This window comes from Poecile atricapillus, chromosome 28 (genome assembly GCF_030490865.1).
Source record: "Poecile atricapillus isolate bPoeAtr1 chromosome 28, bPoeAtr1.hap1, whole genome shotgun sequence".
NCBI lineage: Eukaryota > Metazoa > Chordata > Aves > Passeriformes > Paridae > Poecile > Poecile atricapillus.
Window position 1 is genome coordinate 3,908,264 of NC_081276.1, and position 21,620 is coordinate 3,929,883.

Sequence of the window (21,620 nt, forward strand, 5' to 3'; positions counted from 1 at the left end):
AAGAGGAGGAAGAGGAGGGCTGGCTGTGAGGATCCCTGTGGGATCAGGGAGGAGGAAGAGGAGGAAGAGGAGGAAGAGGAGGGAGGAAGAGGAGGAAGAGGAGGAAGAGGAGGAAGAGGAGGGCTGGCTGTGAGGATCCCTGTGGATCAGGGAGGAGGAAGAGGAGGAAGAGGAGGAGGAGGAAGAGGAGGAAGAGGAGGGCTGGCTGTGAGGATCTCTGTGGGATCAGGGAGGAGGAAGAAGAGGAAGAGGAGGAAGAGGAGGGAGGAAGAGGAGGAAGAGGAGGAAGAGGAGGGCTGGCTGTGAGGATCCCTGTGGATCAGGGAGGAGGAAGAGGAGGAGGAGGAGGAAGAGGAGGGCTGGCTGTGAGGCTCTCTGGGATCAGGGAGGAGGAAGAGGAGGAAGAGGAGGGCTGGCTGTGAGGATCCCTGTGGATCAGGGAGGAGGAAGAGGAGGAGGAGGAAGAGGAGGAAGAGGAGGAAGAGGAGGAAGAGGAGGGCTGGCTGTGAGGATCTCTGTGGGATCAGGGAGGAGGAAGAAGAGGAAGAGGAGGGCTGGCTGTGAGGATCTCTGTGGGATCAGGGAGGAGGAAGAGGAGGAAGAGGAGGGCTGGCTGTGAGGATCCCTGTGGATCAGGGAGGAGGAAGAGGAGGAGGAGGAAGAGGAGGAAGAGGAGGAAGAGGAGGAAGAGGAGGGCTGGCTGTGAGGATCTCTGTGGGATCAGGGAGGAGGAAGAAGAGGAAGAGGAGGGCTGGCTGTAAGGATCTCTGTGGGCTCAGGCTGTCGTCATTTCCTCTGGCACAGGCCCTGCGGGGGAAGGCAGCCATGGGCCGGACATTTCGGCCCTGTGCATCCCTCTCCCGGCTGGAAACCTCCTGGAGCGGCCCCGGCTGGGTCTCAGCCGCCACCCAACACCCGCAGCCCCGGCTTTGGGATGTCCCTGGGGCCGAGGATCGCGGTTTCCACCGCAGCCATCGCTCCTGGCCCCTCACGGCCGAGCCCCCCCTGCCCCCGGCAGCGGCGGCCGGGAGAGCTGCGCCAGCTCCGAGGCCTTGCCTGGGACATCCCTGCAGGTTCTCCTGGCAGAAACAGGACCACGGGGACCGCTCCTGTTGTGCCGAGCCATCAGAGCCACAGCGGAAGGTGGAGATACCGGGCTGGGTCCTGCGAGAGCCGGTTTGTGCATTATTGAGCATTTCCCGGAGGGTTCACTGTGGGAGAGCGCGGGGCTCCCTCTGGGCTGGGCCTGCCCACATGGCGGCTTTGCCACAGCCACAGTGGGAGCTGTGGGGGGAAATACAGCCCCTAAACTCAACAGCTGAGTCGGGTTTGCCGAGTCTGATTATTTACTGTAATTATTAACAACGATTGTACTCATCCCGCGGAGCAGTTTGAGTCCCAGGGTACGAACAAGGAGCCCGTCCTTGCTGCAGGGTGTCCCCGGCTGAGGGGGCTGCGGGGCCCAGCGCCAGGCACGCTCCGGGGGGCTCCTGAGGAATCGCTCACTCTGTGCCAGCATCGCCGCAAAAACTTCACGGAGCCACCCCTGGCACCTTGGGCACAGCCTGTGCAGGTGGTGTGCGAGGATGGTGACCTCCTCCTCTCCTCCGGCTCAGATCTTCTGCACGTAATTCCCGGGAAAAAGCCCTTCCTTGCCGTGCAGCCGGCCCTTCCACCAGCCAGAGGCGTCTGGGAAGGGGAGGAAGAGTCAGGTGTGGTGTCAGCGCGGCAGGGAGAGGAGCTGGGCAGGGCAGGAGCCTGGTACCTTCCATCAGGATGTCAAGGACGTCCCCCACGTTGAAGCTGAGCTCGTCCACGTCCTGCCCGATGTACTGGTAAAGCGCCCGGCACCGCGGCCCTGCCGCCTTGGGCTGCTGGGGCTTGGGGCGCCGGGCCGGGGGCGGCCGCTGGCTCACGCTGCGCCGGCGCTGCATCCTGAGGGACCGGAGGGATGGGGTCCACACCCGCAGGGCAGGAGAGCCTGGCATGTGCTGCTCCCTCCTGCCCACCCTGTTGTCCCACACCCATGGGGTGCTCCCAGTGCACGGACTGGGGGAACTGGGGCAGGATGTGCTGCTCCCTCCTGCCCACCCTGAGGTGTTCTGCTCCTGCAGGTGGGTGAACTGGGGGATCTGGGGCAGGATGAACTGCCCATCCCGCTGTCCCACACCCATGGGGTGCTCCGTGCCTGCAGGTGGGTGCTCCCAGTGCGGGGACTGGGGGAACTGGGATGCACAAGAGCCTGGGAGATGTGTCCTGCCAGCAAAGCCAGATTGCCCCACTCTGGTGCCCTCCTCACAGGGGAAAGCATCTCCCAGCGCTGGTGGCAGCGGGAGAGGAGGATGGGGCAGGGAGAGGGACGTGGGACAGGACCTACCCGGCCACCCCCTGGTCAGGCACGTTGAGGAAGTCCATGTTGTGCTCAGATGGGGGCCGTGCCTTGGGCTGGTGGCCGGCGGGGCGGGCGGGAAGAGCCGCGGCCGGGGGGCCCCGCGTCTGCTTCTGGGGCATCTTGTAGGTGTCTCTCTGGGCCCAGGCATCGCTGTGGGGCATCTGGGGGCCCCCGTTCCTGCAGGCTCCTGGAACATCCCGTCCCAGGAGGGTGCATTACGGGGGGGCCATGCAGCCTGCACCCCCGGGTGTCCCCACCCTGGTACCCCCTCCTCACCTCTGGGTGCTGGTGGGGCACTTCGGGAAGGTGCCGGACGCCTGCTGCCACTTCTGCCCTGCGCTGCCCCCTTCCTTGTGGGCTCTGGGGGGACACAAGCCCCCCGTTAGGTGATATCTCAGAGGCAGCTGGAGGGGCTGTCCCCCCATTTGTATCCTGTTCCCCAAAGGTCCCTGTGCTGCCCCATCACCAGAGCAGAAATGGGTCCTTTCCAGGGCAGACACAAACCCCATGGGGTACACCCAGCTTGCCCCAATGCTCCCAGGCCTTCAGCTGTGCCCTGTGACCCCAGCGCTCCTGTGTCCCCCCTCTGCCACCCCCCAGTGCCCTGGCACTCACTGGCATTCCTGGGGAGCCCATCCCCGATGCTGACCGTAAGGGTTTTGCCTCCAGCTTTGAGGGTGGCCACGTCGCCCTGTCCCCTGATGAAGGTGACGCTGCGGGTGCCACCGCCGCCCCAGCCCTCCTTCTTCACCCGAAACTGTAGTCTGGGGGCGAGAGAAGCCATGAGGCTGCGGTGACAGGACCCTGTCCTGCTCTGTCACCTCTCCTGGCCTCTATCCTTACGTGTCCTTGAAGGAGAGGGGCAGCTTGGAGCGAGTGAGCTCCTCGAAGCGTTTGCACAGGAGGCTGATCAGCTCCGTCTTGAAGATGGACTCCAAGAAATTGTCGGCATCATTCTCGTGGAGGATGAAGAAGTCATCCTGCCTGGTGCTGGGGGAACAAGCAGGGGTGTCAACCCCACCAAGGCTGGTGCCAGCTGGGCTGGGGGGGATTTGGGGACCCTGCTGGACTTGGCCCACCCTAAGGAATTGTGGAGGGCAGTTTAGGTGGAAAACTCCCTGGTTTCTGCAAAGCACCCATGGGGAGCATCCTCCTCAGGGCTGGATGCCCCCATGGATGAGGGACTGGGGAGCACCAGGGCATGGAGAGGCTGCTGGGGGTGAGGGGGGAAGCCCAGCCATAGGGACCCCCCTGGTAAGGGACACACCTCAGCGAGACGCCGCTCACTGCCTGCAGCTCCACCTTCTTCTTGAGCACCTCCTTGATCTGCCCCTTCTCAGGCCCCTTCTTCACCTTCTCCCGCCCGATCAGGTAGAAGTACTTGGGGGTGAGGATGAAATCCCGCTTGATGGGCTGGGGAAGGGCAGGAGAAGGGGGTGAGGGGGTTTTGCCTCACACACACACTTCCCACCCGAGGGAAGGCACCAGGAGCTGCAGCCTGGCCGGTCCCCAGCCCCAGGTGTGTCCTTGTACCTTGAACCTCCGGTCGTATTTGGTGATGGAGTCGGCGAAGTCGACGCGCTCCCGCTTGGCCAGGAACTGGCGCAGCTCCGGCCGCTCCTCCATGCCCAGGTAATCGCCCACAAAATTCCTGTTGATGCTGTTCCTCCGCCGCTCTTTGAAGTTGTAGAGGATGCTGGCGGCTGGGAGGGGCCCCAGAGGTGCAGGTTGGACGTGGCTCTGTGGTGGTGGCTCAGAGCCCCCCCAGATATGGCAGCAAAAATGGGGATTGTTTCATGCCATGGGAGGGATCCCAGCTGCTTGACCCATTAATTGCCTTCAAAAAATCTCATGCTGTGGCAGGGAGGGATGGACCCAGCTGTTTTGGGGGTTTTCCTCTTTGATTTTTCCTGTGTGCTTGGGAGGGTTGGAAAACCCATGATGGGGTCAGGCAGGGACCAGTGGCTTGTCCCATCCTGCCAACACTTGACTCTCAGCTACTCCCCTCCACCCTTGTGCAGGTGGTGAAATGCAGAGTGAGACAGCACAAGGATCCCAGGGCTGGAAATAGGAGCAGGAAATCTGTGCTCTCCTCTCAAAGTGAGAAAAGACTCCCAACAACTCATGGGCCGGTTCCTCCATCACCATTAGTGATTAGGAGCCAGGCTGCTGCTCTGACAGCTGGGCTGTCCCAGTGAAAGGCACCCTGAAAGGGCTGCTGGGGTGGCACTGTGCCAGCCTTACCCTCCTCTCTCATCTGCTCGTATTTGCGGATGGCGATGTGCCGGCGCCAGGCCTTCTGGATCACCCGGGCGAAGCTGTCAAACTTCCTCTCCCGCATCTCCTCCAGCAGGAAGAGCTGGGAGAGACAGGCAGAGCTGAGCCAGGACACCCCAAACGCTCCCCAGTGGTGCCCAGGCATGGGCAGTGCCCCCCAGGGGTCAGGGTCACCCACCGACTCGGGGTTCTTGACGAACACCTTGCTCCGGCCCATCTGGTACTGCTCCGGGTCCATGTTGACCGAGCGCAGGAGGTGCTGCACCCCTTGGCGCTCGTCCCCACGCCATGACGGCCACGTCTCGGGGGTGAGGATGGCATAGCTGTGGGGAGAGATCAGGGTCACAGAATCCCACAAGAGATTGGCTTGGAAGGGACCTCAAAGCCCATCCCATTCCACCCCTGCCATGGCAGGGACACCTTCCACCATCCCAGGCTGCTCCAAGCCCCGTCCAGCCTGGCCTTGGGCACTGCCAGGGATCCAGGGGCAGCCACAGCTGCTCTGGGCACCCTGTGCCAGGGCCTGCCCACCCTCCCAGCCAACAATTCCTTCCCAATATCCCATCCAGCCCTGCCCTCTGGCACTGGGAGCCATTCCCTGTGTCCTGTCCCTCCAGGCCTTGTCCCCAGTCCCTCTCCAGCTCTCCTGGAGCCCCTTTAGTCCCTACAAGGAGCTCTGAGCTCTCCCTGGAGCCTTCTCTTCTCCAGGTGAGCAGCCCCAGCTCTCTCCAGCTGTGAAGCTGTGCCAGGGCCTCCCCACCCTGCCAGGGAGGAATCTCCTGTTGAGGTGCTGTGGCTCACTGTGCTGTGGGATCTGCCAGCCCATGCTGTGGCCGCTCACCGTTGCAGGAACTTGTGGAAGAGGCGGCGATAGGCGAACCCTGCCCGGCGCACCCGGATGTTCTCCTTCAGCCCCAGGTACTCGACCTGGTGCTTCACCCTGTGCAGCAGGGAGGGACAGTGTGGGTGACAGGTTGGGAGGGACCTAAAGGTGCACCTAAATAGGACAATATGTCCCCACACACTCCCTGTGCTTCCCTGGCTTTGTGGACAGCTCGGAGGGACCGGCCCAGGGCTGCAGATTTTGGAGGAAAGCCGGTTCTGGCCACATCTCCATGGCCAGGTCCTGTTCCCTGGGCTCTGTGGGCTCCCTGTTACCTGCTCTCTTCCCAGTCCCGGGGTTTCTTGGTCTCGTTCGGTTTGATGCAGCGGATGTAGTGTGGGGTGCACTTCATGAGCGTGTTCACCAGGTCGTTGGCCTGTTTCTGGTGCAAGGATCGACCTCTGTAGCATCAAAGGGGGTGGTGGGAGCACTGCCCCTGCCACCGCCCCACAGGCAGCTGCTGCTCTGCAGCCCACGGGACACACCTTGATTTTGGAGCCGGCGGTGGTCGGTCGTCCCTTTTTGTCAGAATCAAGTTTTTCTGGGAAAAGCATCCGGATGAAACCGCTGGAAGGGAGGTGACAGTCCCCAGGTGAGAGCTGCCAGGCTCCCCAGGCTCAGCACGGCCTGGGCTCCAGCTCCAGCTCTGCCTTCTGCTGCTGGGAAATCTTCTCCTGTGGGGCTGAGTCCCTCCTCCCTGACCACCCCCAGGAGCAGGAACAGGAGCAGGAACAGGAGCAGGGGCAGGAGCAGGAACAGGAGCAGGAGCAGGAGCAGGGGCAGGGACAGGGACAGGAGCAGGGGCAGGGGCAGGAGCAGGGACAGAGGCAGGAACAGGAACAGGAACAGGGACAGGGGCAGGGGCAGGGACAGGGGCAGGGACAGGGGCAGGGACAGGGGCAGGAGCAGGAACAGGAGCAGGAGCAGGGACAGGGGCAGGGGCAGGGACAGGGGCAGGGACAGGGGCAGGGACAGGGGCAGGAGCAGGAACAGGAGCAGGAACAGGAGCAGGAGCAGGGGCAGGAGCAGGAACAGGAGCAGGGGCAGGGGCAGGAGCAGGGACAGGAGCAGGGGCAGGAGCAGGAACAGGAGCAGGAACAGGAGCAGGAGCAGGAACAGGAGCAGGGGCAGGGGCAGGAACAGGAGCAGGAACAGGAGCAGGGGCAGGAGCAGGGGCAGGAGCAGGAGCAGGAACAGGAACAGGAGCAGGAGCAGGAACAGGAACAGAAGCAGGAGCAGGGGCAGGAGCAGGAGCAGGAGCAGGAACAGGAGCAGGAGCAGGGGCAGGAGCAGGAAGAGGAGCAGGAACAGGAGCAGGAACAGGAGCAGGAGCAGAGACAGGAGCAGGGACAGAGGCAGGAGCAGGAACAGGAGCAGGAAGAGGAAGAGGAACAGGAGCAGGAACAGGAGCAGGAACAGGAGCAGGAGCTGAGCTGGTGGATGATCCCTCTCTGCCCAGCCCTGCAACCCTGGGGTGCCCGTGGCGTCCACAGGGCCACACAGGACTGAGCACCCCAAGCTGTGATGCCCACAAAGGCAGGACCAGCCTTTAAGATCTGGATGCTGAGGACTCTGCCCTTTGCCCCAGCCCTTTTGGGGTGCCCCAGGTGCCCAGCACCGCCAGACTCACTATTCACTGCTCTGCATGAGCTCGATCAGGTCGGTGAACAGCACGTCCCGGTTGCGCTCGCAGAAGCCGTTCACATCATAGGACACCTGGGGACAGGAGGGGACCTCAGCTGCGGTGGGTGGGGCTGTGGGGTGCAGGGTGTGGGGTTTGGGGTGCCCTACCCACCTTGCCAGCGTAGTGGTGGATGACAAAGCCCGAGTTCCAGCTGTTGAAATGCTCGTGGGTGCCCACGGCCGCCTGCAGCTTCTGCAGCAGGGTCTGGTCAGCGCCCTCGCCCGTGGCGTGCATGGTGGCACACACGTCATCCAGGACACTCATGATCCCAGGGGGGTTCTGGGACAGGGAAAGGGAAGCCATGGGTGGGGCAGGGCCCAATCCTGCACCTGCTCACAGCTGCTCCATGCTGAGCCACAGCTCGGAGCTGGTGCCCTCCCACGGGTGCTGGCAGTGCCCAAGGCCAGGCTGGACAGGGCTTGGAGCACCCTGGCATAGTGGAAAATGTCCCTGCCCATGGCAGGGAGTGGGACAAGATGATCTTTAAGGTTCCTGCTAACCCAAACCAGTCTGGGATTCTCTGCTTCTCAGCAGAACCAGCTTTTGCCACCTCAACAACCCACCCAGCCCCTGTCCCTGGGCGCCTCTGCTCCCCAGAAAGCCTCCCCAGCAGAGGGGAGCCCACTCACCAGCTTGTTCTCTATCAGGTCACACACCACCTTGTTGTTGAAGTACTGGATCTGTGTCCACTTGATCCCCTCCTGCACATATTCCTCCTGGGGAAGCACAGGGAGAGTTGGGTGGGCCCTGAGCCCCCGAGATGTGCTGCAGACCCCCTGCTCCAGCTGTGGTGCTGGGGAGGAGGAGGGGGCTGCAGGAATTGGGGTGCTGACACAGCCCCACAGCCCCCAGCCCAGCCCCCCGTACCTGCTCTGCCTTCAGGGTCAGCTCGATGAAGATCTGCTGCAGCTTCTCGTTCACAAAGTTAATGCAGAATTGCTCAAAGCCGTTTTTCTGCATGAAAGATGGAAGAGAAAATGGTGCCGAGGTGTCTTCTGCTCCTCTGGCTCACGGGGGGACCCCAGCCAGCAGTGCTTGGGTGCTACTCCAGGGACCCTTCTCGGGGCCAGCTGATCCAGGTGCTGTCCTTGCTGTGGGAGCAGGGCAGGACATCCCCAGCTGGGTTCCTACAGCACAGCCACACACACCTGGAATATCTCGAAGCCGTAGATGTCCAGCACCCCGACGCTGTACTCCTCGTACGGCTTCTGCATGGCCCGGTTGATGGACTGTGGGGACAGGGGGGACACGCTGGGTGCAGGGTGGTGGCATTGGCCGTCTCCTGCAGCAGGGGGTGACCGTTCCCTCTCAGCCCCACACACCTCCACAAGGAAGTCGAAGACGCGGGCGTAGAGCCCCTTGGCCAGGGCGTCCCGGGTGTAGGCCGCCTGCTCCACGTTGAGGGTGACGGTGATGGACTCGGAGCGGCCGCCCCATTTGCTGTCCATCTTCCTGCTGGTGACCTTCTCCTTGAGGCGCTCCTGGTCGACCCCCAGCAGGTAGGCAGGGAAGGCCAGGGCTGGGCAGAGCGGGGCTGGTCAGGGCCGTGCCCTCCCCACCCGGCTCCAGCCATGGTTGAAACCCTCAGCTCCATCCAAATGTGAAGGACAGCGGTGGGACAATGCCAGGGGACATGGGATGGGTCCTTCCTCTCCCAAAGTGACACCTGGCATCTGTTCCCTGGCTAATCAAGCTCTGGCTGAGCCGCTTGCTGCCTCAGTTTCCCGATGTCTAACCTGGAGAAGTTGCTGGTGCTTCCTCCCTCCCTTGCCAGAGGATTTGTGACACGGCCAGTTTGCCACTCATTCCCGAGCGTCCCTACAACCGCCCCCACCTGTCCCCTGGAGCCACTTGGCTACTCACAGTCGGCGTTCTCCACCTGGGCGTAGTTGCCCTGCTCCCGGAAGCTGATGTTGCCCAGGTGCAGGATCCCTGCCACGATCTGCAGCACCAGCTGCTGGTCCTCGCCGCAGATGCCGATGACCTGCATGGCGTTCTGGGGGTGCACGGCCCCCGTGAGCCCCCGCCCGGCCCCAGAGTTGTGGGGACTCCCCTCCCTCCCAGGCACTCACCACGGTCTCATGGAAGTCGCTGCGGTCATCTGTGCCCTCCACCTGGTAGGTGTCTGTCTGGTTCAGGTAGAAGTAATAATCCGGGCTCATGATGCCCAAATTCTGCCGCTGCTCTTGGGATGCCCCTTGGATGAGCTGGGAGGGGACAGGGGGCTGGGGTCAGCCAGCTCCTGGTCCCCACCTGCAGCCTGCTGCCTCCAGGCCACCCCCATACCTGGTAGTAGATGTGGAAATTCCGCTCGCACTCGTTCTGGCTCACCACGCGCGACTTCTCCAGCAGGAAGTTGGAGATCTTGCCCCCATCGGGTTCTCCACCCCGGCTGAACTGGATCTCAAAGTATTTTCCCTGCTCCGGCACAGATCCCGCTCAGAGCCGTGGCCCTGCCTCAGGGGGGTCCTCATTCCCCCCAGCCCCTTCCCCACCGCACGAGGAGCTTTGCTGGAATGTGCTGAAGAGTTTGTGGCTCATGTGGAGACCTCATCACCCCCTCAGCTGCCCAAAGGGAGATTGGAGCCAGGTGGGGTTGGTCTCTTCTCCCAGATAACAGGCAACAGGATGAGAGGAAATGGCCTCACATTGCCCCAGGGGAGGTTTAGATTGGATACGAGGAAAAATTCCTCTGGTGAAAGGGTGGTAGGCACTGGAACAGGCTGTGGTGGAGTCACCATCCCTGGAGGAATTGAAAAGCTGTGTGGATGTGGCACTGGGGACACAGACCAGTGGTGGCCTTGGCAGTGCTGGGGGAATGGCTGGACTTGATCTTAAATGTCAATTAAATGTCAATTTAATTAAATGAAATGTCAGTTTTCCAACCCAGCTGGTTCAATGGTTCTGCTGCAGCGCTGACCCCATGCCCTGGCACTTACGAAGCGGCTGGAATTGTTGTTCCGGACAGTTTTGGCGTTTCCAAAGGCCTCCAGCAGCGGGTTGGACTGCAGGATGATGTCCTTCACGTGCTGGGGACAGAGCTGGGGCTCAGCACAGCTGTGTCCTTCTCCAGACCTGGGGTTTTATGTGTCCCCAGGCCTGGAGTGGCTGCTCCGTGTGTCACCGTCAGCCGGGGGGAATTGGGGGCCGGGGTGGTGGGGATTGGTTGGGAGGTGAAATGATGAGTGGCAGGGGGAGCTGGCAGACAGGGCAGCACAACAGACCTACCTGGACTTTCTCCCCACCCCCAGACACTTTGGAGATGTAGCCCATGATGTATTTTGCTGCCACCGTTTTCCCAGCTCCGCTTTCTCCGCTGTGCAAATGGCAAAGCAGAGGAGATGTGAAATGGTCCCACCAGAGCCACCCATCCTGGGGGCTTTGGGGTGGGTCCTGGGGCAGGGTCAGAGGATGACAGCGAGTTTTGGGGCCCCTTGGATGGGGCTGCCCAGGGGTATCAGTGTGAGCAGAGCGTGGCTTGGTGAGGAGCTGCTCCATGAGATGCTGAATTTGCTGTCACCGGATTTAGAAGTGGAGGAGGGGGACTTGGAGAGGGAAGTCTCCAGCCTTGCCCCACATCCTGACCATTTCCCCTGCAACACTGCCCTGGAGAGCTGCATTGCACAAGGCTCTGTCCCTGGTCACAGCCTTGCCCAGAGCTTGTGGCCCAGAGGTCCCTCCAGACACCCCAGAGCCCAGGAGCCAACTCTTCAGGCACCTCTTAGCTGGGAATGCCCAGCTGGGGAGAAGGGGTGCTGGGGACAGATGTCCCAGGGGTGGTGGCACCCAGCTGTGTCCCCTGGTACCTGATGATGACGCACTGGTTCTCCCCGTCGATCAGCATGTTCCGGTACATGTTGTCGGTCAGGGCGTAGATATGGGGGGGATTTTCATACTGGGCCTAAGCAGGGGACAGGGACAGCGGGGCTGAGCACAGGGCAGCCCCCAGCTCCCCTCCCCAAATCCCCTGAGCTGCCCACAGGGGAACCAGGGCAGTCACTGACCCTAAAGACAGCAGGGCTGAGCACAGGGCAGCCCCCAGCTCCCCTCCCCAAATCCCCTGAGCTGCCCACAGGGGAACCAGGGCAGTCACACTGACCCTAAAGACAGCAGTGCTGGGCACAGGGCAGCCCCCAGCTCCCCTCCCCAAATCCCCTGAGCTGCCCACAGGGGAACCAGGGCAGTCACACTGACCCTAAAGACAGCAGTGCTGGGCACAGAGCGACCCCCAGCTCCCCAAATCCGCCTGACTCTGCCCTTGTGGGAATCAGCCTCTTCCCACAAACACAGCTCAGCAGCAGCAGTGTCTGGTGTTCTCCAGCTCTCCCCTCCTCCCTGGGAAGCTCCCTGGGGCAGAGCCACTCCGGCTGCATTTTACCATGTTTGGGTTTCTTTAGTGTGCATTTCTGAGCTGAATTCCCCAGGAATGGGGATTTGCTGCTGGGTCTCTTGTTGGGAGCGCTGACCCCGGCAGCAGCCAAGGGCCTGTGGAGGATGGGGACCCTCAGGGGTCAGAATGAACAGAATTAACCCCAGCTTGCCCCCGGGGCAGCCTCACCGCGCCCTGGTACAGCTCGATCTCCCGCTCGGTGAAATACGGCATCTGCTTGAAGGGGTTCACGGAGATCAGCACAGGCCCGATGTAGGTCTGGGCAGCAGGTCAAGGGCCGTGTGTCCCTTCCCATGTCCCCCCTTCCCCCTGCACAATCCCACCCCGGAGGAAGGAAGGTGGTTATGGGGTCCCTGCCACGTCCTGGGAGCTGCACCAGGAACGCCACGAGGGTTTCCAGCCTGGCTCAGCAGAGCTGCTCTGCTGCCCTGACTTGGGGCATTCCCAGAGCCTCCTCAGCCCCAGAGTGTCCCTGCAGTGTGATGGGTGCAGGAGCATCCCCTCAACTCCCTGGTCTGCTTGAGGATCGGCTCCAAAAGCTTCTCCAGCATCCCTGGGATCCACCCTCTGCTCACGCATTTGTGGCTTTTCCTGCAGGAGCCCAACCTCATTTTACAGCCAGGGAAAATGAGGCACAAAGAGCAGAGGAACGGCAGCTCCTGCCTTTCCCTGCCCACCAGCCACTCTGCTGCCTTTCCTGCAGCATCCCCGAGCCACTCAGGCGGGCAGGGGCATGGAGAAGGGAATTGCACCTGGGAATGGTGCGGCAGCGGGATGGGGATGAGCCCCCAGCTGGGTGAGGTGCAGGTGTGGTTATCCCAACCTCTGATATCCTGTTGGTGTCCCACCTGCCAGTGGGGCAGAGCAGCCAAAGGGCAGGAAGAGGGAGCTTTTCTGGGAAATGCAGAAGCTTGGGATGTTGAGTCATGACTGGACACAGCACTGTGTGCAGCAGCACAGAAAAAAAAGGAAGAGAGAGGCTGTGTGGGGTATTTTTCCCCTCCAAAAAAGAACAAAACAAAAAACCCAAAAAACCCAACCCCAAACCGAGCCCCGAACGCATGTAAAGCCCCAGGGCTGCGGGGGGAGGTGGCTGAGTCACAGCCGGGACAGCATCGCCTTGTAAGGACAGGGCTGCACCTCTGGGGGAAATGCAGCAGCCTCAGCCCCGCTGCCACCCGTGCCAGCCCTGCCCCTCGGGCTCTGCTCCTTGTCCCCAGCAGGGACAGCCCTGGGGAGCAGAGCTGTAGGGAGGCACCAAGCTGGCCCAGCCAGGTGTGGGGTGAGCAAGGCCCCGGGGACAGGTCCCCATCCTCGGCCAGAGCCGTGCCCAGCAGTGCCAGCTCTGCCATGGCAGCTCCGTGTCCCCCGCACGGGGATGGTGTCCCCTGAGCCCTGGCATCCCCTCCCTGGGCCTGCAGGGATGCTCCTGCTCCATCCAGGCTTTGCCTGGGTTTGTGGGGGGTTCAGAGCAGGCAGGACATGCTGTGGGCACCGCTGGGGGTGGGTGACAGCAACAGGGGACGATGGGCACTGCTGCCACCCTGGGCACACGCAGGGGGTCCCTGGTGGGCAGGAACAGGGCGAGGTGAGGGTGAGGGGCTTTGCTCGGGGCTTTGTGGCTACAGAGGAAGGACCAAAGCGGGTCCTGCAGCCTGGCAGGAGAGGAGCTTTGGTTGTTGTGTCTCTGCCAAGTGCAGCCTCGCTCAGGAATGGCGACATTCCCGATCCTGTCCCAGCAGGGCCCAGCACACGCTGCAAGCACTGCAGCAGCTCCAGTTTGTCCCATGCCCTGCCAAAGCCTTGAAGCCCATCCCTGCTCCTCCCTGTGCCTGCCCTCGCTGCCTGGGGAAGGATACAAAGATAAAATCATCCATGAAACGCTTCTTGAGGTTCTCCACGATGGCCTCCTCCGAGATCTTGGATAGCAGCACCATGTCGTCCACGCCGCTCTGCTTGACATTGTGGCTCTGCCAGTGGAAGCGCTCCTTGCTGCCCTGGGGGGACAGGGACACAGCGACTGTGCCAGGGCCACCTCCTGCCACCAGGGCTGGCTCTGACCCCTCGAGCTGCTGGCAGCTGGGACTGTCCCCAGGCACCTCGTGGTGCAAAAGGAGGGGTTTGGCCAAGCTGGGAACTCTCAGAGCTCAAAATTCAGTGCTCTGGGGCTTGTCCTGCTGGTCCCAACCCTCTGGATCCCTCCTCACCTCCTGCCACCCGCAGAGGAGGAGACAGGACCTGCCCCAGCCCCCCTGCTCCTCACCCAGGCTAATGAAGGACTAATGAAGCAGCTGATGCACAGCCTGATGATGAGCCAGAGCAACGCAGGGAGAGGGTGGTGGTGGCATCCTCTGCATCCCCACACCCTCCCTGCACACCTGTTCCCCTTCCTCCTGCCCAGGGAGATGCCAGCACCCTCTGCCCAGCTGTCCCCAGCTCTGTCCCCCAGGGGTTGTGGGGCAGCAGCAGAGCTGGGCTGTGATTTCAGCCCCTGTGGGGTAAACACAGCCCTGGGCTGGGAGCAGGGATTTCATCTTGTAAAAATCACCCCAAGGCCTCCCCTTGCCCTCAATGTCCCCACAAACAAGCTGGGCACAGCTGTGGTGCCCGTGTGGCCCCAGCACGGTGCCCAGGAGGGGACGCCCCATCTGGACCAGTCTGCGGCCCCTCTTTCCCCATCACCACGGTTCCTCTTTCACCCCCATGCTCCTGTCACCGATTTCACTTCTCCCCCATCAACCCTGGCCTCTTACTCTTTGCATTTCCCTTTTCTTCTTCTCTTCCCCTTTTGTTTGATTTTCCTGCAGGCTCTCAAGGTTTCAGGGCTCTGCATCCCGACACCTTTGCAGGCTCCTGGCAGCCTCTGATTTTCGCTGGGTGTCCCCTGCCCCCCACAGCCACCCTGGGCTGTCACAACCCGGCTCCATCACATGCTGCTCCCTCCTCACTGGGCCCTGCAACCCCAAACATCCCCTGTGCCCCCTCTCCAAACCCCAAATGCAACTCAAGCCCATGTAGCTGCTGAAGGGGCTTGTGGCTGTGTTGTCCCACCACCTTTTTTTGGGGTGCACAGAGCTGGGTCAGCTCAGGGAGTCCAGGGCTGCTCACACAGCCTGAAATCACCCAGGGAGCTTCTCCTCTTTCTCCTGGGTCTTTCATTTGCCTTCATTCTAATATCCCCTAGGAAATGCAGCTGGAAGAACACAGGCAGGCTCAGCCATCCTCGCCAGGTCACTGTGGTGTCACCCAGGGAGCTGCCAGGGACCCCAGGAGCTGCTCAGCTTCACCCCAACCTGCCCCAGACCCTGGGCTTCGGGAGGAGAAGGGTGGGAGGAGCCCATGGGCAGCCAAACACGTCTGTGCCATCCCCATCACCCCAAACCTGCTGCCCAGGCTCCCTGGGCTGCTGATCGAGGCCAAGTTAAGGCAAAAGGAGCATTTCCTGCACCGGGAGCTCAAAGCTTCTGAGCTGGGACCCTGAGATTCTCCTTCAGCTGCACGCCTGCTCAGAGCTGTCAGTGGTGAGAGAACCTTCACCTCCTCTTCCTCTGGGCCAGCTCAGGGGCTTTCCTGGCTCTGCTGGGGCACCTGGTGCAGCCCAGCTGTGAGGAAAACACCGGCTCACAGGTGGGGAATGAAGGTTTGTCCTGGGTGTTCCTGCCTGGCTTCCCTGAGTGTGTCATGGGGGGTTTGCAGGGCCAGGGCTCACTAAAAAATCAGCTAAATTCAGAGTAAAATCAGGATGAAGAGGAATTGGGATCCCTTGAAGGCCTGGTACTGCCCCAGCTCAGTGCCCAGAGAGCTGCCATGGGATAGGGCTGCAGGTGACATCCCTGTGAGGAGTGGGAGCACAAGGTAATTTGCTTCCAGAGGTCTGGGGCAGCAATTTCTCCATCCCCTGCTCTGTCCAGTGCCCTCTGTCCAGTCCCCTCCTCTGCCCCAGGCCAAAGCTGCCCAGGGCAGGGCACCTGGACAAAGCCATTCCATCCTCATGCCAAGCAGGGAGAAGCTTTTGTGCCCCCTCCACCTTCCAGGTGCCCTTTGCAGCCCCTGTGCATGAGGGACTTTGCTCCAAAGGTGACAGGTGACACATGAGGAGCCCCTCAGCATCCTCAGCTGTGGGACAGGCACCATCCCCAGCGCTGTGCACGGGGCCAGGGTGCTCCTGGCACTCAGAGAGGATCTCTGGGCAGGGAGGGGAGCAGCCCTGTGGCAGCACTTACAAAACACCGTGTTTTCTTCAAAGCTGTGGTCTAAACCACAAAGAAACCCAGCAGCCCCGAGCAAGGAGCGGATGCAGCCCAAGGTGGCACCTTTTGAGTCAAGATAGGCCAAGCCCAGATGCATCAACACCTTAAAAACCACCGGAAGCCTCGAGAGGAGCAGCAGGATTGTCCCATCACTGTCCCAGCCAGGCACAGGCAGGGCTTGGGGATGGGGCTGGCCCTGGAGCTGGGCCTGGCAGGGGTCAGGGACGTGGCTGCAGAGTCCTTTGGTCCTCCAGGAAGCCACAGAGCAGCTTCAGGTGGCAGGGAGGGGTCAGTGTGTCTTTGGGGACAGCATCTGAGCAGCCTCTTGGAGGTGACAGCCACAAGTGTGGGTGGGAGCAGGTTCAGTTTCAGCCTGGCCACTGTCCCCTTCCTGTCTGGGTGGAAATAGCTGGGGACAGCATCACCCTTCTGCAGGAAGCAAAGCTGCGAGCTGGGGCAGCCCTTTACCCCATGTCTGAGCATCTTCCTAATTTTGAGAGCTTTCATCTTCCTCTTCTGCCTCCAGAACCACTTGCAGAGCTGGCTGCTGCCCCCCTGGCAGCCCCATGTCCTCCCTGCAGCCCCTGGAAGGCTCAGACCCTGCAAGGTCCGACCATGGGGACCATGGGGTCCCTCCTGGCCTGGCCTGCCCCACACTCTGCCCCACCAGCGCTGAAATCAGCACTGGGAACACAAATCCATCCCGTGGGTACCACGGCAGCGACAGCAAAATCCAAAATCCAACCCTCTCTGTGTCAGCACAGCCCCATCCCCTGCTGTGCCCACCCTGTCCTGGGGGACAGCAGCCCCAGCACCCCACGGGTGCCTCCCCCAGCCGTGTCCCCAAGCTGGGGAGCAGTGTCCCCTCTCCAGCAGGGGCTGGGGCACGGCCCTGGCACCTCCCAAAGCAGCCGGGGACGGGCTGGGAGCAGGGGAGGGCAGGGTGGGGTGGCAGCAGCAGGAGGGGACAGCCAGGTGACACCGAGGGGAGCAGGGTGGGGTCCCCAGGAGGGCCCTGCTGGCACTCACCATGATGTCCCTGTGTCCCGGGGCACTCGGCTCCTGTCACCGACAGCCCAGGGCCATCCCAAGCACTCGGGTTTTGCCTTTCTGCTCTTACAACGATTGTGACGAATTTTCTTTCCCTCCCACCACTTCCTCATTTTGCACCCTTCGTGGGGGTGGGGAGGACAACGGCGGCTTTGCTGCCAGGGGAGCCGGGGTGGCCCTGCCCAGGGTGTCCCCACCTCGGCTGCTGTCACCGAGCTGGGGAGGGAGCGGCTGCTGGACAGAGCCCAGGGATGCTCAGAGCCCTGGTGACCTTTCCCCTCACCCTGCGGGGACACTCAGATGTCACCTGTGCAGCAATAGGGTCATCAGTGCCTGGAGGTGGTTTTGAGAGCAAAATGCTTTTGGTTGCTGATTTTTTTTATTTTTTTATTTTTTTTTAATATCAAAGAGGCCCCACTTGAGTGCAGAGCAAAGTGGGGTTGCTGCAGGATGCCAAGGCCTGAGAGAGTCCTTGGCCACTCCGTCCTCACTGCCCCCTGCAGAGTTTCAGGATGGTTTGGTTTGGGTCAAAGCCCATCCAGACCCTGCCATGGCAGGGACACCTTCCACCATCCCAGGCTGCTCCAAGCCCCGTCCAGCCTGGCCTTGGGCACTGCCAGGGATCCAGGGGCAGCCACAGCTGCTCTGGGCACCCTGTGCCAGGGCGTGCCCACCCTCCCAGCCAACAATTCCTTCCCAATATCCCATCCAGCCCTGCCCTCTGGCACTGGGAGCCATTCCCTGTGTCCTGTCCCTCCAGGCCTTGTCCCCAGTCCCTCTCCAGCTCTCCTGGAGCCCCTTTAGGCCCTGCAAGGGGCTCTGAGCTCTCCCTGGAGCCTTCTCTTCTCCAGGTGAGCACCCCCAGCTCTCCCAGCCTGGCTCCAGAGCAGAGGGGCTCCAGCCCTTGGAGCAGCTCCGTGGCCTCCTCTGGACTGGCTCCAGCAGCTCCACGTCCTCCTGATGTTGTTCCCCAGGGCTGGGGCAGCTCTGCAGGTGGGGTCTCACCTGAGTGGGGCAGAATCCCCCCCTCCCCTGCTGGCCCAGCCCAGCATCACCAGCATGGGGGATTCTCTTTGCCGTGCAGGGAAATTGTTCCTCCGCGTCCTAAAGCAGCTCTGGGTGAATCCCCACATGTTCAACCCACTCTGATCCCCAGGGAAAACCCTCCCCTGCTTCCACACCCCTCCTTTAGGGTGGATGTTGGTGCTGTGGGTGCCCAAACCCAGCCCCGGGCTCGAGGAACACAAGTGGGAGCAGAAGCTGTGCCCGGGATCGTAGCTACTCCTTTATTATAATTCATGCCGTTACGTCGCTCCTCCTCAGAGTTAGTATGTTAAACATTGGTCAGTAGATATATATCGATATAAAAATGGTGAAAACACCCCCTCCCCTCACCCAAAAACGTCAGAACGGAGCATGGCACCAGGAAGGAAGAGAAATGAGGTTTGCTGAGCACCAGAGAAGCTGCGATCGGCTGAGGAGCAGGTGGACACAAAAATGCAGCTGGGAGAGGAACGGACGGGGGAAAGGGGCTGTCCCCTCCCTGCACCATAGGGATGGCCCCAAGGGAACAAAACACAGCTTTGGACAAAGGTTTCCCATCGCTGTGATGTGGAAAGGCCTGAAAATAATCATAATAAGAATTACAACGCTAACAAAAAGCACATGCTTTGGAGAGTTGAAGTCAGGTCTCCTCCACAGGCTGCCCATGGAGAAACTGGCACAGGTTTGGCCACGAGGTGACCTGGAGGAATTTCAAGCCTGCTCTTTTCCCATCACTGGAGGCCTCCCGTGGGCAGAGGATGGGTGGCACTGGGACTGGCACCTCGAGGCCACAGCCCCACGTGGCCAGGCTGCCTTTGGAGGCAAAGCACCTTTAGGGGGCAAAGCACCTTTGGAAATCAAGCACCTTTGGAAGCGAGGCCGCTGCTGAGGCTGAGGTGATCTCTGGGCCGTGCCAGGCCCTGGGGACGCTGTGACAGGACCCTTCGTGTCCTGCATCCTCCTCTGCTTTGCTCCCTGAGCCTGGCACAGCCCCGATGCCCATGGAGGGACTGCAACCCCGAGCACGCCTCTGCCCCCACCTCAGCTAAAAACTGCTCCTAGAAGTGACAAGGGTGGTGAGGACAAACAGGGGAATCCCCTAACCCAATTAGGTTTGAAGAACCCCCCCCTCCCAGTTCAGCTGGTGTCACCCTCTGCTCATGGGGTGTCCTGTTCCCTGTGCCCAGCTGCCAGTGCCGAGGTGACCAAGGAGACAAAATCCCTGCTCCAGCCCCACTCCCCACGGCGGCTCCTCTTCATCCATCGCCCACGAGCCACGCTGGAGGCACCTGCACCCTCCTCCCTGTCTGCCCTGGGATCCCGAGGGAAGGGCAGCAGCCCCAGGAGTGCCCAAGCCCTGTGATGATGCCCTGGGGACACGGAGCAGGATGAGGCAGGAGCGGGGCGAGCGGTGCTGCTTCCCTCAGTGGCACCCGGGACCTGGCTCCGCTACTAATAAATAACAACATCAGAATTTCAAGTAAAGTCCCTGCTCTGCCCAGCTCCCCCCTCTCCCAGCGCTCATCCGAGCGGGGCTGCAGTGGTTTAACTGGGAACCTGCCATTGTGAAGCTCGGGGCCCAAGGGGGTCTGTGGGGGACGGCTTTGGGTGACGCTGGCTCCCGCTGGAAGCGTGGCCGGAGTCTGTGGGAGCCAGGGGAGGTTCCCGGGGCGGGCAGGGAGGGCACGGCTCGGCAGCCCTGGGGCGTAGCTTTGGCCTTCCAGTTTTGCCACGGGGGTCCCGCTGTGTCCCGCTGTGTCCCGCTGTGTCCTAGTGCCCCTGGCAGGTTTTACAGCACATCTGTCGGAAGTAGGTCCGGCTGCAGAACTTGAACTTGAGGACGAGCGGGCAGTAGGCCACCTTGTTCACATCCTTGCACTCTGCAGGGGACACAGGGGGGAGCAGGGTCACAGCCGAGCTGAGGAGATCCTGGAGGGTTTTTCCAGGAAGCTGAAAGATGCAGCTGTGGTGAAGAAGCTGCTGAGGACCTCACTAATGAAAACCTCTCTCTGCCAAGGTGCAGCTCCTGCATTTCTCAAGGTGTGGTTCCTTCATTTCTCGGGGTCAAGGCACACCAGGTGGGTCTGGGACCAGAGCCATGGAATGGCCACATTTTAAATTGAGTGATTTGGGTTGGAAGAACCTTAAAGCCCATCCAGTGCCACCCCTGTCATGGGCAGGGACACCTCCCACTGTCCCAGTCTGCTCCCAGCCCCAGTGTCCAGCCTGGCCTGGGATGGGATGTCCCCACCCATCTGGTGCTGTGCTGGCTGCAGTGTCCCCAGGGGGACACGTGTCCCCTCCCCAGAGACCCCCTCACCTTCAGGGTTGTCCGTGGGCCCCGACTCGCACTTGGTCTCGCACTGCTGCATCCCAGGGGGCTGCAGGGCCTCCACGCAGTCCATGGACGGCTGCCCGGTGTGAGCCAGGCACTGGACGGATCTTCTCTGCTGGCCGAGGCCACACTGGGCAGAGCACTGTGGGGACAGCACAGAGAGAGCTGCTGTGGCCACCACGGCTTCAGGAACGTGACAGGAGCGGGCACAGATGGGGGTTAGGGGGTGCAAAGGGTGCTGGGGGGGGCTGTCCCTTCCCTCCCCAGCTGAGACTCCCTGGAATGACCGAGTGCTGTGGCCCCACATCCCAAAAAAGCTTGGTTTGATTCTCCAGGGCTCAGGGAGGATCCCCCATCCAGCCCTAAATCCACTGGCCTTTCCCAGGCCTCCTGCACCCGATGGCAGCCTGCAGCTCCAGGGCTGTTGGAAGGCAGGGGGGACTGGCAGGGCCACCCCACGGGCTCTGGGGGGATCAGCATGGGGCCAGCCCACCCCTGCAGCCTGCTGACCCCATGGGGACCCTTCAGTGCCTTCTGTGGGGTCCTGCTAGGCCTGGGACACCCCCAGGATCAGCTCTGCCCTTGGGTCACCATCACAAACGAGCCAAGAAGGGGGCACAGGACACCCCCACGGGGTCCTGCTGTCCCCTGGATAGTTGTGGTGGCCACACAGGGCTCTGCTGGCCAGTGAGATCCTCCCCCTGGGTTTGAAGGGCTGGGGGGGCTTCTCCTGCAAGACCCCCGTGGGGAGGGCTGTCCCTACCTCTCCCCACTCGCCGGTGACCCAGCGGGGTGGGGGGCAGCGCCGCAGGTTGCACCTCATGCTGGTGGGGGGCTTGGCGGCCTCGTGGCACTGGGAGGTGGGCAGGGTCACGCTGTGGTCGCCGCTCTTGCACAGGACGATGCGGTGGCGGAAGCCGGGCCCGCAGCTCGGGGTGCACTGCAGGGACAGGGGACACGGTCAGGGCGGCAAGGATGGGACAGGGACAGCTCTGGCTCCTCCCGTGCCACTCCCACCCTTCCTGGCTCCTGAGCTACAACGTTCCCACACGGCTCGCCATGGCCATCGCCGTGATTGGCACCTCTGGAGCAGCACCCTTGGAGAGGTGAGGGACGATGTCAATCGCAGAATCCCAGAATATCCTGAGCTGGAAAGGACCCTCAGGGATCATTAAGTCCAACCACTGGCCCTGCCCAGACCCCCCAAGAACCCCACCCTGAGCATCCCTGAGAGCGCTGTCCAAACGCTCCTGGAGCTCTGGCAGCCTTGGGGCCGGGCCCATTCCCTGGGGAGCCTGGGCAGTGCCAGCACCCT

General features: G+C 61.8%; 2 protein-coding genes across 10 annotated transcripts in view; both read right to left on the reverse strand.

Annotated features, from left to right (window-relative positions):
* Window positions 1–1,169: 1,169 nt before the first annotated feature.
* Window positions 1,170–17,021, reverse strand: MYO1F (myosin IF). Of its 7 annotated transcripts, XM_058858633.1 has the most exons (28): window positions 16,906–17,020; window positions 13,486–13,623; window positions 11,795–11,884; window positions 11,043–11,137; window positions 10,465–10,552; window positions 10,176–10,265; window positions 9,523–9,654; window positions 9,309–9,443; window positions 9,100–9,232; window positions 8,559–8,755; window positions 8,385–8,465; window positions 8,104–8,190; window positions 7,866–7,952; window positions 7,348–7,515; window positions 7,183–7,268; window positions 6,038–6,119; window positions 5,828–5,934; window positions 5,511–5,609; window positions 4,848–4,992; window positions 4,637–4,751; window positions 3,926–4,095; window positions 3,660–3,805; window positions 3,236–3,382; window positions 3,008–3,156; window positions 2,669–2,752; window positions 2,378–2,579; window positions 1,766–1,935; window positions 1,170–1,689 (listed from the first exon to the last, which is right to left on the reverse strand). In XM_058858633.1, exons 1-28 carry the CDS (start codon window positions 16,906–16,908, stop codon window positions 1,613–1,615), a joined length of 3,303 nt encoding a protein of 1,100 aa, XP_058714616.1. In that variant the 5' UTR covers window positions 16,909–17,020; the 3' UTR covers window positions 1,170–1,612. The 7 variants fall into 7 exon arrangements, with proteins under 7 accessions (XP_058714616.1, XP_058714614.1, XP_058714613.1 ...); XM_058858631.1 differs by having other exon boundaries at window positions 1,766–2,752; XM_058858630.1 differs by having other exon boundaries at window positions 1,766–2,752; window positions 4,637–4,992; window positions 8,385–8,755.
* A 905-nt stretch (window positions 17,022–17,926) lies between these two features.
* The window catches only part of ADAMTS10 (ADAM metallopeptidase with thrombospondin type 1 motif 10), a 64,452-nt gene continuing 60,758 nt past the window's right edge, over window positions 17,927–21,620 (reverse strand). For all 3 annotated transcript variants that reach the window (XM_058858371.1, XM_058858373.1, XM_058858372.1), the window contains 3 exons: window positions 21,069–21,245; window positions 20,291–20,447; window positions 17,927–19,850 (listed from right to left, as the gene is read on the reverse strand). In XM_058858371.1, coding sequence (XP_058714354.1) covers window positions 19,741–19,850; window positions 20,291–20,447; window positions 21,069–21,245 — 444 coding nt within the window. In that variant the 3' untranslated portion in view covers window positions 17,927–19,740. The remainder of the gene's footprint in view (window positions 19,851–20,290; window positions 20,448–21,068; window positions 21,246–21,620) is intronic.